The sequence below is a fragment of the Pimephales promelas genome, chromosome 14 (assembly GCF_988280905.1).
Source record: "Pimephales promelas chromosome 14, fPimPro1.hap1.1, whole genome shotgun sequence".
NCBI lineage: Eukaryota > Metazoa > Chordata > Actinopteri > Cypriniformes > Leuciscidae > Pimephales > Pimephales promelas.
This window is the reverse complement of record NC_142782.1, coordinates 4735520-4750422: the sequence shown is the minus strand read 5'-3', so window position 1 is coordinate 4750422 and position 14903 is coordinate 4735520. Positions and strand designations below refer to the sequence as shown.

Here is a 14903-nt window from a genome sequence, read left to right as displayed (position 1 = left end):
ACTGATTCAAATGCCATAGAGATCCAGTGCACTCTCCCGCCCTGCATGCCCACTGCACCATGGGACAGCTGGCCAGGCAAGAGGTTGGGCTCGGGGAGAGAGTGACACTCCGGGTGAAGTAAGGGCAGAATGGATGTGAGGCTGTTTCCTGAAAGAGAGAAACGGGACGTGGTAAAACTGACCGACTGAAAGGGAATATGAGAAGAACTCGTGGATGATTCTCGCTCACCTGACGGCAAACACTGAGCTCCACCAGGCTTCACCAGCTTGGCATTGGCACTGATGGCTTTGCACAGCTTGCACAAGTGCCCGATCTCATTAAAAACATCAAAGTCTGGATCATAGACCACACTACCCTTTGAGGGGGAGGAACATCAATAATCATTTTCAAGTTCAATTAAAAATATTTTTCATGATTATTAATGTATGTTAATAAAATATTTCTTTAAATTGATTGACACGCCCAGTGATTGGTGATTTTCTAGTGCGCAACTGCGCATGACAAATTGTAATAAAATTACTTTTAACACCACCTACTATGTGGCCGTTTTACCCTAAACTGATCATATTTCTTAAACTCTAAGTAAATTCAGTAAAAAAAAAAAAGGATTTCTCTAAGTAAATAAAAGTAAATTAGGTAATCAACCCTCACTGGTCTCGGACTCGAATCGGACTCGACTCTCTATGGACTCGGACTCGACCGTCTCTGGTCTCGGTCTCGACTCGGACTCGACTCTCTCTGGACTCGGTGTCGACTCGGACTCGAGTGAGGTGGTCTCGACTACAACACTGCACATTAATGTTCGATTCGATGCCGGGCTTCAACAACAGCACAAAGTGTTTGCATTGCCCTAAAATTCTTTGCGAGTGGCTTCCTTTACACTATTGGAGGTGCGGAGAACTTGATAAGCTTTCTGTCGTGCCATTCACAAAGTTTACCCAGACAGCAAACTGACATTGAATCAGCGTGGAAACGACGTCTCTCATGACATTGAAACAACGTTGATTTTGCTCATCGAATTAATGTTGAACCAACGTCAGACGCGGCATTCTTCAAAGCTAAATGAAAATCGAAAATTGGTTTGCTGTCATAACGTTGAAACAACGCGTTGATTTCAAGTTGATTTTCCGTTAGTTTTGAAAGAATGACGCATCTGACGTTGGTTCAACGTTAATTCGATGAGCAAAACAATGTCAGATCAACGTTGTTTCGATGTCATGTTTCCACGTTGATTCAATGTCAGTTTGCTATCTGGGTAGCGCTCACTGAAAAAAATGTGGAGTAGGATTTACTTGAAAAAAGCTAGGCAACTTTTTCCACTCAGAAAATGCTAGTAAATTTACAAAGATTTGCCAAGTAAAAACCTAAACATATTTATCAGTAGCTTTAATTAGAAATCTTAAGTTAAAATTTACTTGGAATATGGAATTAAGTAAACTTTAAATTAGTTAAGTAAAAGTAACAAAAAATATAAGTAACTTGGCTAGTAAAAGGTTGATTAATATCGATTTAGTTGTAATTTCCTTTGCATTACATTTCACTCAAACAATTTTATTGAATTATACTAGTCATTTATAGTATGTGTTTTACTTAGCCTATCTAAGTAATTTATACTTCATCATATCATATGTTAAAGCATGATGTGAATGCATAGACCTCAATACTTGGTAGACAATACACAATGACGGTAACATTTGATGGATCGTTTTTGTGTTTGAATGTGTCATTTTGAGCAGAAAATTTCCTCAAAAGATTGGAGAAACTTAAATTTTCGCCCAAAAACGAAAAAAAAAACGAAAGGGGTAACACTGTCGTTTTTATTTCGGGTCGAAATTTTGAATTTTGATATCTCAGCTCTGGAAGGGTCTAGAGCAGTCATTCCCAAAGTCGGGGTCCCGACCCACACGTGGGTCGCGGGAGATTTTGTCTGGGTCGCCAAGTCGAGCACTATTTTTCAGTGTGTTGTAGGCTACTCTCTAGATATGGGCTATTCAATTGGCGGCCCGCGGGTCAAGTGCGGCCCGCCAATCATCTCCATACGGCCGAGGGCACCCCAACCTCCCTCTCCTCCTATTTTCTGGTGGTGCCGCGCGGCTAAATTTGGTTAGATATGCGCGTGGACGCAGTGGCGCGTGCAGCTGGATGACTATACGCACGCACTGTGTGTGTACCATGACCCGACTGACCTGAGAGAAAAGTTTACAGTCCGAATATTTCAGCAGTTTTTATGTGTGTCCCGTATTTCTGTCGACTGAACCAGCGATAATAATCATTCGTTGGTTTGATTATTTCCTTTCCATGAATTGGCCATTGGCCAAACGCGCGTGCATAACGGTCTGAAACGATTCGGATTTGTTCACCTGAAGCGGTTTCTCGGTAAGTAACAACAAATAGAGAACAAAATAGCGCTGGTTTCAGTCGTTTCACTAGTTTACTTTGAACTAGGCAGCACGGCCCAGTGGATAACGGAACGCAAAGCTTAAAGGAGTTGCGTTTACTCCCGGTCCCGGACACTATTATTAAACAACGTTGCGCGACATCCTTTAAGAAGCGTCGGACACGTACTCCTCTCTCTTACAAACCACACATCACTCAATGATTTTAACTAGTTTTAAATCGGATGAAACAGTCTTAACATTCCCAACACTACTGATGAGAAAAATAGAAGAAACATGAATAAAGTTAGAAGACTAAATGCCCTAATCACCCCCCTTACAAACATTTACCATGTAATAGCCTGAATGTAATAATTTCAACACGAACTTTCATGAGATCGGGCTGAATAATTTACCATGGTTTGGGCATAAATGTGGAATATTTATATTGAATGCTATGTTATAGTCATTTATATTGCCTTAGATTTATTAGGGGGGTAGAGGAATATGTATTTAATCGTGTGTGTAGTTTTTTTTTTTTGTGCCTGTTTAGGCATTTTTATGCAGTGGTAGTGAGCCATGCATGGTTACAAAGTCTCAGTGTCAGAATATTTTAATTTAAGCCTATAATAATTATTATAGTAAATTATGTACACTGTAACTATGAGAATATGAAAACAATGAGATGCCCTGTCAACTTTTCCTTTCTCATTTCACCTCTGCATATTGTCAACAACAGGTTAAACAAAAAAAGTGCTTTGTCAAATATCTGTATCTCTTTTAAATAGTGAACTGGAAGCTTAAAAAATGACCTTAAAAAATGGTCATACATATTTTGTTAATGCATAAATTCTCTTCGTGATATATGAACTATATGGGCCTAATGTTTTTTGGGTCACAAGGATTTATCGACTTTAAAATGTGGGTCGCCAGAAAAAAAGTTTGGGAAACACTGGTCTAGAGCCTCCATTTTTGCACTCAGGTCAAAGTCTCACAGCCCTCTATCATAATCCAGAGTTTTGAGAAGATTGGAGAAACTTAATTTTTCGGCCGAAAATGAAAAAAAAAAAAAAACGAAAGGGGTAACACTGTCGGTTTTTTTTCGGGTCGAAATTTTGAATTTCGATATCTCAGCTCTGGAAGGGTCTAGATCCTCCATTTTTGCACTCAGGTCAAAGTCTTACAGCCCTCTATCAGAATCCAGAGTTTTGAGAAGATTGGACAAACTTAATTTTTGGCCCGAAAACGAAAAAAAACGAAAGGGGTAACACTGTCGTTTTTTTTCGGGTCGAAATTTTGAATTTGATATCTCAGCTCTGGAAGGGTCTAGAGCCTTCATTTTTGCACTCAGGTCAAAGTCTCACAGCCCTCTATCATAATCCAAAGTTTCGAGAAGATTGGAGAAACTTAATTTTTCGGCCGAAAACGAAAAAAAAAACGAAAGGGGTAAGTAACACTGTCGTTTTTTTTTTCGGGTCGAAATTTTGAATTTTGATATCTCAGCTCTGGAAGGGTCTAGAGCCTCCATTTTCGCACTCAGGTCAAAGTCTCACAGCCCTCTATCATAATCCAGAGTTTTGAGAAGATTGGAGAAACTTAATTTTTCGCCCGAAAACGAAAAAAAAAAACGAAAGGGGTAACACTGTCGTTTTTTATTTCGGGTCGAAATTTTGAATTTTGACATCTCAGCTCTGGAAGGGTCTAGAGCCTCCATTTTTGCACTCAGGTCAAAGTCTCACAGCCCTCTATCATAATCCAGAGTTTTGAGAAGATTGGAGAAACTTAGTTTTTAATCCGAAAATGAAAAAAAACGAAAGGGGTAACACTGTCGTTTTTTGTCTTGTGGCCCTCTATCAGAATCCAGAGTTTTGAGAAGATTGGAGAAACTTAATTTTTCGCCCGAAAACGAAAAAAAACGAAAGGGGTAACACTGTCGGGTTTTTTTTTTCGGGTCGAAATTTTGAATTTCGATATCTCAGCTCTGGAAAGGTCTAGAGCCTCCATTTTTGCACTCAGGTCAAAGTCTCGTGGCTCTCCACATAATCCAGAGTTTTGAGAAGATTTGAGAAACTTAATTTTTCGCCCGAAAACGAAAAAAAAACGAAAGGGGTAACACTGTCGTTTTTTTTTTTTCGGGTCGAAATTTTGAATTTCGATATCTCAGCTCTGGAAGGGTCTAGAGCCTCCATTTTTGCACTCAGGTCAAAGTCTCACAGCCCTCTATCATAATCCAGAGTTTTGAGAAGATTGGAGAAACTTAATTTTTCGCCCGAAATCGAAAAAAAACGAAAGGGGTAACACTGTCGTTTTTTTTTCGGGTCGAAATTTTGAAATTCGATATCTCAGCTCTGGAAGGGTCTAGAGCCTCCATTTTTGCACTCAGGTCAAAGTCTCGTGGCCCTCTATCATAATCCAGAGTTTTGAGAAGATTGGAGAAACTTTATTTTTCGCCCGAAAACGAAAAAAAACGAAAGGGGTAACACTGTCGTTTTTTTTTTCGGGACGAAATTTTGAATTTCGATATCTCAGCTCTGGAAGGGTCTAGAGCCTCCATTTTTGCACTCAGGTCAAAGTCTCGTGGCCCTCTATCATAATCCAGAGTTTTGAGAAGATTTGAGAAACTTAATTTTTCGCCCAAAAACGAAAAAAAAAAACGAAAGGGGTAACACTGTCGTTTTTTTTTCGGGTCGAAATTTTGAATTTCGATATCTCAGCTCTGGAAGGGTCTAGAGCCTCCATTTTTGCACTCAGGTCAAAGTCTCACAGCCCTCTATCATAATCCAGAGTTTTGAGAAGATTGGAGAAACTTAATTTTTCGCCCGAAAACAAAAAAAAAAAACGAAAGGGGTAACACTGTCGTTTTTTATTTCGGGTCGAAATTTTGAATTTTGATATCTCAGCTCTGGAAGGGTCTAGAGCCTCCATTTTTGCACCCAGGTCAAAGTCTCACAGCCCTCTATCATAATCCAGAGTTTTGAGAAGATTGGAGAAACTTAATTTTTCGCCCGAAAACGAAAAAAAACGAAAGGGGTAACACTGTCGTTTTTTTTTTCGGGTCAAAATTTTGAATTTCGATATCTCAGCTCTGGAAGGGTCTAGAGCCTCCATTTTTGCACTCAGGTCAAAGTCTCGTGGCCCTCTATCATAATCCAGAGTTTTGAGAAGATTTGAGAAACTTAATTTTTCGCCCGAAAACGAAAAAAACGAAAGGGGTAACACTGTCGTTTTTTTATCGGGTCGAAATTTTGAATTTCGATATCTCAGCTCTGGAAGGGTCTAGAGCCTCCATTTTTGCACTCAGGTCAAAGTCTCACAGCCCTCTATCAGAATCCAGAGTTTTGAGAAGATTGGAGAAACTTAATTTTTCGCCGAAAACGAAAAAAAAAACGAAAGGGGTAACACTGTCGTTTTTTTTTCGGGTCGAAATTTTTAATTTTTATATCTCAGCTCTGGAAGGGTCTAGAGCCTCCATTTTTGCACCCAGGTCAAAGTCTCACAGCCCTCTATCAGAATCCAGAGTTTTGAGAAGATTGGAGAAACTTAATTTTTCGCCCAAAAACGAAAAAAAACGAAAGGGGTAACACTGTCGTTTTTTTTTTCGGGTCGAAATTTTGAATTTTGATATCTCAGCTCTGGAAGGGTCTAGAGCCTCCATTTTTGCACTCAGGTCAAAGTCTCACAGCCCTCTATCATAATCCACAGTTTTGAGAAGATTTGAGAAACTTAATTTTTCGCCCGAAAACGAAAAAAAACGAAAGGGGTAACACTGTCGTTTTTTTTTCAGGTCGAAATTTTGAATTTTGATATCTCAGCTCTGGAAAGGTCTAGAGCCTCCATTTTTGCACTCAGGTCAAAGTCTCACATCCCTCTATCATAATCCAGAGTTTTGAGAAGATTGGATAAACTTAATTTTTCGCCCGAAAACGAAAAAAAACGAAAGGGGTAACACTGTCGTTTTTATTTCGGGTCGAAATTTTGAATTTCGATATCTCAGCTCTGGAAGGGTCTAGAGCCTCCATTTTTGCACTCAGGTCAAAGTCTCACAGCCCTCTATCATAATCCAGAGTTTTGAGAAGATTGGAGAAACTTAATTTTTCGCCCGAAAACAAAAAAAAAAAACGAAAGGGGTAACACTGTCGTTTTTTATTTCGGGTCGAAATTTTGAATTTTGATATCTCAGCTCTGGAAGGGTCTAGAGCCTCCATTTTTGCACCCAGGTCAAAGTCTCACAGCCCTCTATCATAATCCAGAGTTTTGAGAAGATTGGAGAAACTTAATTTTTCGCCCGAAAACGAAAAAAAACGAAAGGGGTAACACTGTCGTTTTTTTTTTCGGGTCAAAATTTTGAATTTCGATATCTCAGCTCTGGAAGGGTCTAGAGCCTCCATTTTTGCACTCAGGTCAAAGTCTCGTGGCCCTCTATCATAATCCAGAGTTTTGAGAAGATTTGAGAAACTTAATTTTTCGCCCGAAAACGAAAAAAACGAAAGGGGTAACACTGTCGTTTTTTTATCGGGTCGAAATTTTGAATTTCGATATCTCAGCTCTGGAAGGGTCTAGAGCCTCCATTTTTGCACTCAGGTCAAAGTCTCACAGCCCTCTATCAGAATCCAGAGTTTTGAGAAGATTGGAGAAACTTAATTTTTCGCCGAAAACGAAAAAAAACGAAAGGGGTAACACTGTCGTTTTTTTTTCGGGTCGAAATTTTTAATTTTTATATCTCAGCTCTGGAAGGGTCTAGAGCCTCCATTTTTGCACCCAGGTCAAAGTCTCACAGCCCTCTATCAGAATCCAGAGTTTTGAGAAGATTGGAGAAACTTAATTTTTCGCCCAAAAACGAAAAAAAACGAAAGGGGTAACACTGTCGTTTTTTTTTTCGGGTCGAAATTTTGAATTTTGATATCTCAGCTCTGGAAGGGTCTAGAGCCTCCATTTTTGCACTCAGGTCAAAGTCTCACAGCCCTCTATCATAATCCACAGTTTTGAGAAGATTTGAGAAACTTAATTTTTCGCCCGAAAACGAAAAAAAACGAAAGGGGTAACACTGTCGTTTTTTTTTCAGGTCGAAATTTTGAATTTTGATATCTCAGCTCTGGAAAGGTCTAGAGCCTCCATTTTTGCACTCAGGTCAAAGTCTCACATCCCTCTATCATAATCCAGAGTTTTGAGAAGATTGGATAAACTTAATTTTTCGCCCGAAAACGAAAAAAAACGAAAGGGGTAACACTGTCGTTTTTTTTTCGGGTCGAAATTTTGAATTTCGATATCTCAGCTCTGGAAGGGTCTAGAGCCTCCATTTTTGCACTCAGGTCAAAGTCTCACAGCCCTCTATCATAATCCAGAGTTTTGAGAAGATTGGAGAAACTTAATTTTTCGCCCCAAAAATGAAAAAAACCGAAAGGGGTAACACTGTCGTTTTTTTTTCGGGTCGAAATTTTGAATTTCGATATCTCAGCTCTGGAAGGGTCTAGAGCCTCCATTTTTGCACTCAGGTCAAAGTCTCACAGCCCTCTATCATAATCCAGAGTTTTGAGAAGATTGGAGAAACTTAATTTTTCATCCGAAAATGAAAAAAAACGAAAGGGGTAACACTGTCGTTTTTTATTTCGGGTCGAAATTTTGAATTTTGATATCTCAGCTCTGGAAGGGTCTAGAGCCTCCATTTTTGCACCCAGGTCAAAGTCTCACAGCCCTCTATCATAATCCAGAGTTTTGAGAAGATTGGAGAAACTTAATTTTTTGCCCGAAAACGAAAAAAAACGAAAGGGGTAACACTGTCGTTTTTTTTTTCGGGTCGAAATTTTGAATTTCGATATCTCAGCTCTGGAAGGGTCTAGAGCCTCCATTTTTGCACTCAGGTCAAAGTCTCACAGCCCTCTATCATAATCCAGAGTTTTGAGAAGATTGGAGAAACTTAATTTTTCATCCGAAAATGAAAAAAAACGAAAGGGGTAACACTGTCGTTTTTTTTATTTCGGGTCGAAATTTTGAATTTTGATATCTCAGCTCTGGAAGGGTCTAGAGCCTCCATTTTTGCACACAGGTCAAAGTCTCACAGCCCTCTATCATAATCCAGAGTTTTGAGAAGATTGGAGAAACTTAATTTTTCGCCCGAAAACGAAAAAAAACGAAAGGGGTAACACTGTCGTTTTTTTTTTCGGGTCAAAATTTTGAATTTCGATATCTCAGCTCTGGAAGGGTCTAGAGCCTCCATTTTTGCACTCAGGTCAAAGTCTCGTGGCCCTCTATCATAATCCAGAGTTTTGAGAAGATTTGAGAAACTTAATTTTTCGCCCGAAAACGAAAAAAAACGAAAGGGGTAACACTGTCGTTTTTTTTTCGGGTCGAAATTTTGAATTTCGATATCTCAGCTCTGGAAGGGTCTAGAGCCTCCATTTTTGCACTCAGGTCAAAGTCTCACAGCCCTCTATCAGAATCCAGAGTTTTGAGAAGATTGGAGAAACTTAATTTTTCGCCCGAAAACGAAAAAAAACGAAAGGGGTAACACTGTCGTTTTTTTTTCTTCGGGTCGAAATTTTTTATTTTTATATCTCAGCTCTGGAAGGGTCTAGAGCCTCCATTTTTGCACCCAGGTCAAAGTCTCACAGCCCTCTATCAGAATCCAGAGTTTTGAGAAGATTGGAGAAACTTAATTTTTCGCCCAAAAACGAAAAAAAAACGAAAGGGGTAACACTGTCGTTTTTTTTTTTCGGGTCGAAATTTTGAATTTTGATATCTCAGCTCTGGAAGGGTCTAGAGCCTCCATTTTTGCACTCAGGTCAAAGTCTCACAGCCCTCTATCATAATCCACAGTTTTGAGAAGATTTGAGAAACTTAATTTTTCGCCCGAAAACGAAAAAAAACGAAAGGGGTAACACTGTCGTTTTTTTTTCAGGTCGAAATTTTGAATTTTGATATCTCAGCTCTGGAAAGGTCTAGAGCCTCCATTTTTGCACTCAGGTCAAAGTCTCACATCCCTCTATCATAATCCAGAGTTTTGAGAAGATTGGATAAACTTAATTTTTCGCCCGAAAACGAAAAAAAAAAACGAAAGGGGTAACACTGTCGTTTTTTTTTCGGGTCGAAATTTTGAATTTCGATATCTCAGCTCTGGAAGGGTCTAGAGCCTCCATTTTTGCACTCAGGTCAAAGTCTCACAGCCCTCTATCATAATCCAGAGTTTTGAGAAGATTGGAGAAACTTAATTTTTCGCCCGAAAACGAAAAAAAACGAAAGGGGTAACACTGTCGTTTTTTATTTCGGGTCGAAATTTTGAATTTTGATATCTCAGCTCTGGAAGGGTCTAGAGCCTCCATTTTTGCACTCAGGTCAAAGTCTCACATCCCTCTATCATAATCCAGAGTTTTGAGAAGATTGGAGAAACTCAATTTTTCGCCCGAAAATGAAAAAAACCGAAAGGGGTAACACTGTCGTTTTTTTTTCGGGTCGAAATTTTGAATTTCGATATCTCAGCTCTGGAAGGGTCTAGAGCCTCCATTTTTGCACCCAGGTCAAAGTCTCACAGCCCTCTATCATAATCCAGGGTTTTGAGAAGATTGGAGAAACTTAATTTTTCGCCCGAAAACGAAAAAAAACGAAAGGGGTAAGACTGTCGTTTTTTTTTCGGGTCGAAATTTTGAATTTCGATATCTCAGCTCTGGAAGGGTCTAGAGCCTCCATTTTTGCACTCAGGTCAAAGTCTCGTGGCCCTCTATCATAATCCAGAGTTTTGAGAAGATTTGAGAAACTTAATTTTTCGCCCAAAAACGAAAAAAAAATGAAAGGGGTAACACTGACGTTTTTTTTTCGGGTCGAAATTTTGAATTTCGATATCTCAGCTCTGGAAGGGTCTAGAGCCTCCATTTTTGCACTCAGGTCAAAGTCTCACAGCCCTCTATCATAATCCAGAGTTTTGAGAAGATTGGAGAAACTTAATTTTTTGCCCGAAAACGAAAAAAACGAAAGGGGTAACACTGTCGTTTTTTATTTCGGGTCGAAATTTTGAATTTTGATATCTCAGCTCTGGAAGGGTCTAGAGCCTCCATTTTTGCACTCAAGTCAAAGTCTCACAGCCCTCTATCATAATCCAGAGTTTTGAGAAGATTGGAGAAACTTAATTTTTCATCCGAAAATGAAAAAAAACGAAAGGGGTAACACTGTCGTTTTTTATTTCGGGTCGAAATTTTGAATTTTGATATCTCAGCTCTGGTAGGGTCTAGAGCCTCCATTTTTGCACCCAGGTCAAAGTCTCACAGCCCTCTATCAGAATCCAGAGTTTTGAGAAGATCGGAGAAACTTAATTTTTCGCCCGAAAATGAAAAAAACCGAAAGGGGTAACACTGTCGTTTTTTTTTCGGGTCGAAATTTTGAATTTCGATATCTCAGCTCTGGAAGGGTCTAGAGCCTCCATTTTTGCACTCAGGTCAAAGTCTCACAGCCCTCTATCATAATCCAGAGTTTTGAGAAGATTGGAGAAACTTAATTTTTCATCCGAAAATGAAAAAAAACGAAAGGGGTAACACTGTCGTTTTTTATTTCGGGTCGAAATTTTGAATTTTGATATCTCAGCTCTGGAAGGGTCTAGAGCCTCCATTTTTGCACCCAGGTCAAAGTCTCACAGCCCTCTATCATAATCCAGAGTTTTGAGAAGATTGGAGAAACTTAATTTTTTGCCCGAAAACGAAAAAAAACGAAAGGGGTAACACTGTTGTTTTTTTTTCGGGTCGAAATTTTGAATTTCGATATCTCAGCTCTGGAAGGGTCTAGAGCCTCCATTTTTGCACTCAGGTCAAAGTCTCACAGCCCTCTATCATAATCCAGAGTTTTGAGAAGATTGGAGAAACTTAATTTTCAGCCGAAAATGAAAAAAAACGAAAGGGGTAACACTGTCGTTTTTTTTATTTCGGGTCGAAATTTTGAATTTTGATATCTCAGCTCTGGAAGGGTCTAGAGCCTCCATTTTTGCACACAGGTCAAAGTCTCACAGCCCTCTATCATAATCCAGAGTTTTGAGAAGATTGGAGAAACTTAATTTTTCGCCCGAAAACGAAAAAAAACGAAAGGGGTAACACTGTCGTTTTTTTTTTCGGGTCAAAATTTTGAATTTCGATATCTCAGCTCTGGAAGGGTCTAGAGCCTCCATTTTTGCACTCAGGTCAAAGTCTCGTGGCCCTCTATCATAATCCAGAGTTTTGAGAAGATTTGAGAAACTTAATTTTTCGCCCGAAAACGAAAAAAAACGAAAGGGGTAACACTGTCGTTTTTTTTTCGGGTCGAAATTTTGAATTTCGATATCTCAGCTCTAGAAGGGTCTAGAGCCTCCATTTTTGCACTCAGGTCAAAGTCTCACAGCCCTCTATCAGAATCCAGAGTTTTGAGAAGATTGGAGAAACTTAATTTTTCGCCCGAAAACGAAAAAAAACGAAAGGGGTAACACTGTCGTTTTTTTTTCGGGTCGAAATTTTTTATTTTTATATCTCAGCTCTGGAAGGGTCTAGAGCCTCCATTTTTGCACCCAGGTCAAAGTCTCACAGCCCTCTATCAGAATCCAGAGTTTTGAGAAGATTGGAGAAACTTAATTTTTCGCCCAAAAACGAAAAAAAAACGAAAGGGGTAACACTGTCGTTTTTTTTTTTCGGGTCGAAATTTTGAATTTTGATATCTCAGCTCTGGAAGGGTCTAGAGCCTCCATTTTTGCACTCAGGTCAAAGTCTCACAGCCCTCTATCATAATCCACAGTTTTGAGAAGATTTGAGAAACTTAATTTTTCGCCCGAAAACGAAAAAAAACGAAAGGGGTAACACTGTCGTTTTTTTTTCAGGTCGAAATTTTGAATTTTGATATCTCAGCTCTGGAAAGGTCTAGAGCCTCCATTTTTGCACTCAGGTCAAAGTCTCACATCCCTCTATCATAATCCAGAGTTTTGAGAAGATTGGATAAACTTAATTTTTCGCACGAAAACGAAAAAAAAACGAAAGGGGTAACACTGTCGTTTTTTTTTTCGGGTCGAAATTTTGAATTTCGATATCTCAGCTCTGGAAGGGTCTAGAGCCTCCATTTTTGCACTCAGGTCAAAGTCTCACAGCCCTCTATCATAATCCAGAGTTTTGAGAAGATTGGAGAAACTTAATTTTTCGCCCGAAAACGAAAAAAAACGAAAGGGGTAACACTGTCGTTTTTTATTTCGGGTCGAAATTTTGAATTTTGATATCTCAGCTCGGGAAGGGTCTAGAGCCTCCATTTTTGCACTCAGGTCAAAGTCTCACATCCCTCTATCATAATCCAGAGTTTTGAGAAGATTGGAGAAACTTAATTTTTCGCCCGAAAATGAAAAAAACCGAAAGGGGTAACACTGTCGTTTTTTTTTCGGGTCGAAATTTTGAATTTCGATATCTCAGCTCTGGAAGGGTCTAGAGCCTCCATTTTTGCACTCAGGTCAAAGTCTCACAGCCCTCTATCATAATTCAGAGTTTTGAGAAGATTGGAGAAACTTAATTTTTCGCCCGAAAACGACAAAAAACGAAAGGGGTAACGCTGTCGTTTTTTATTTCGGGTCGAAATTTTGATATCTCGGCTCTGGAAGGGTCTAGAGCCTCCATTTTTGCACTCAGGTCAAAGTCTCACAGCCCTCTATCATAATCCAGAGTTTTGAGAAGATTGGAGAAACTTAATTTTTCGCCCAAAAACTAAAAAAAACGAAAGGGGTAACACTGTCGTGTTTTTTCGGGTCGAAATTTTGAATTTCGATATCTCAGCTCTGGAAGGGTCTAGAGCCTCCATTTTTGCACCCAGGTCAAAGTCTCACAGCCCTCTATCATAATCCAGGGTTTTGAGAAGATTGGAGAAACTTAATTTTTCGCCCGAAAACGAAAAAAAACGAAAGGGGTAACACTGTCGTTTTTTTTTCGGGTCGAAATTTTGAATTTCGATATCTCAGCTCTGGAAGGGTCTAGAGCCTCCATTTTTGCACTCAGGTCAAAGTCTCGTGGCCCTCTATCATAATCCAGAGTTTTGAGAAGATTTGAGAAACTTAATTTTTCGCCCAAAAACGAAAAAAAAATGAAAGGGGTAACACTGACGTTTTTTTTTCGGGTCGAAATTTTGAATTTCGATATCTCAGCTCTGGAAGGGTCTAGAGCCTCCATTTTTGCACTCAGGTCAAAGTCTCACAGCCCTCGATCATAATCCAGAGTTTTGAGAAGATTGGAGAAACTTAATTTTTTGCCCGAAAACGAAAAAAACGAAAGGGGTAACACTGTCGTTTTTTATTTCGGGTCGAAATTTTGAATTTTGATATCTCAGCTCTGGAAGGGTCTAGAGCCTCCATTTTTGCACTCAAGTCAAAGTCTCACAGCCCTCTATCATAATCCAGAGTTTTGAGAAGATTGGAGAAACTTAATTTTTCATCCGAAAATGAAAAAAAACGAAAGGGGTAACACTGTCGTTTTTTATTTCGGGTCGAAATTTTGAATTTTGATATCTCAGCTCTGGTAGGGTCTAGAGCCTCCATTTTTGCACCCAGGTCAAAGTCTCACAGCCCTCTATCATAATCCAGAGTTTTGAGAAGATTGGAGAAACTTAATTTTTCGCCCAAAAACGAAAAAAAACGAAAGGGGTAACACTGTCGTTTTTTTTTCGGGTCGAAATTTTGAATTTCGATATCTCAGCTCTGGAAGGGTCTAGAGCCTCCATTTTTGCACTCAGGTCAAAGTCTCACAGCCCTCTATCATAATTCAGAGTTTTGAGAAGATTGGAGAAACTTAATTTTTCGCCCGAAAACGACAAAAAACGAAAGGGGTAACGCTGTCGTTTTTTATTTCGGGTCGAAATTTTGAATTTTGATATCTCGGCTCTGGAAGGGTCTAGAGCCTCCATTTTTGCACTCAGGTCAAAGTCTCACAGCCCTCTATCATAATCCAGAGTTTTGAGAAGATTGGAGAAACTTAATTTTTCGCCCAAAAACTAAAAAAAACGAAAGGGGTAACGCTGTCGTTTTTTATTTCGGGTCGAAATTTTGAATTTTGATATCTCGGCTCTGAAAGGGTCTAGAGCCTCCATTTTTGCACTCAGGTCAAAGTCTCACAGCCCTCTATCATAATCCAGAGTTTTGAGAAGATTGGAGAAACTTAATTTTTCGCCCAAAAACAAAAAAAAACGAAAGGGGTAACACTGTCGTGTTTTTTCGGGTCGAAATTTTGAATTTCGATATCTCAGCTCTGGAAGGGTCTAGAGCCTCCATTTTTGCACCCAGGTCAAAGTCTCACAGCCCTCTATCATAATCCAGAGTTTTGAGAAGATTGGAGAAACTTAATTTTTCGCCCGAAAACGAAAAAAAACGAAAGGGGTAACACTGTCGTTTTTTTTTCGGGTCGAAATTTTGAATTTCGATATCTCAGCTCTGGAAGGGTCTAGAGCCTCCATTTTTGCACTCAGGTCAAAGTCTCGTGGCCCTCTATCATAATCCAGAGTTTTGAGAAGATTTGAGAAACTTAATTTTTCGCCCAAAAACGAAAAAAAAATGAAAGGGG

The 14903-nt window shown here is 39.3% G+C and overlaps 1 protein-coding gene across 1 annotated transcript in view; it reads right to left on the bottom strand.

The window, feature by feature from the left end:
- The window catches only part of disp3 (dispatched RND transporter family member 3), a 146561-nt gene that overhangs the window by 14504 nt on the left and 117154 nt on the right, over positions 1-14903 (bottom strand). The window contains exons 16-17 of the mRNA XM_089119299.1: positions 230-356; positions 3-148 (exon numbers count right to left, since the gene is read on the bottom strand). Of these exons, the coding sequence (XP_088975425.1) occupies positions 3-148; positions 230-356 (273 nt within the window). The remainder of the gene's footprint in view (positions 1-2; positions 149-229; positions 357-14903) is intronic.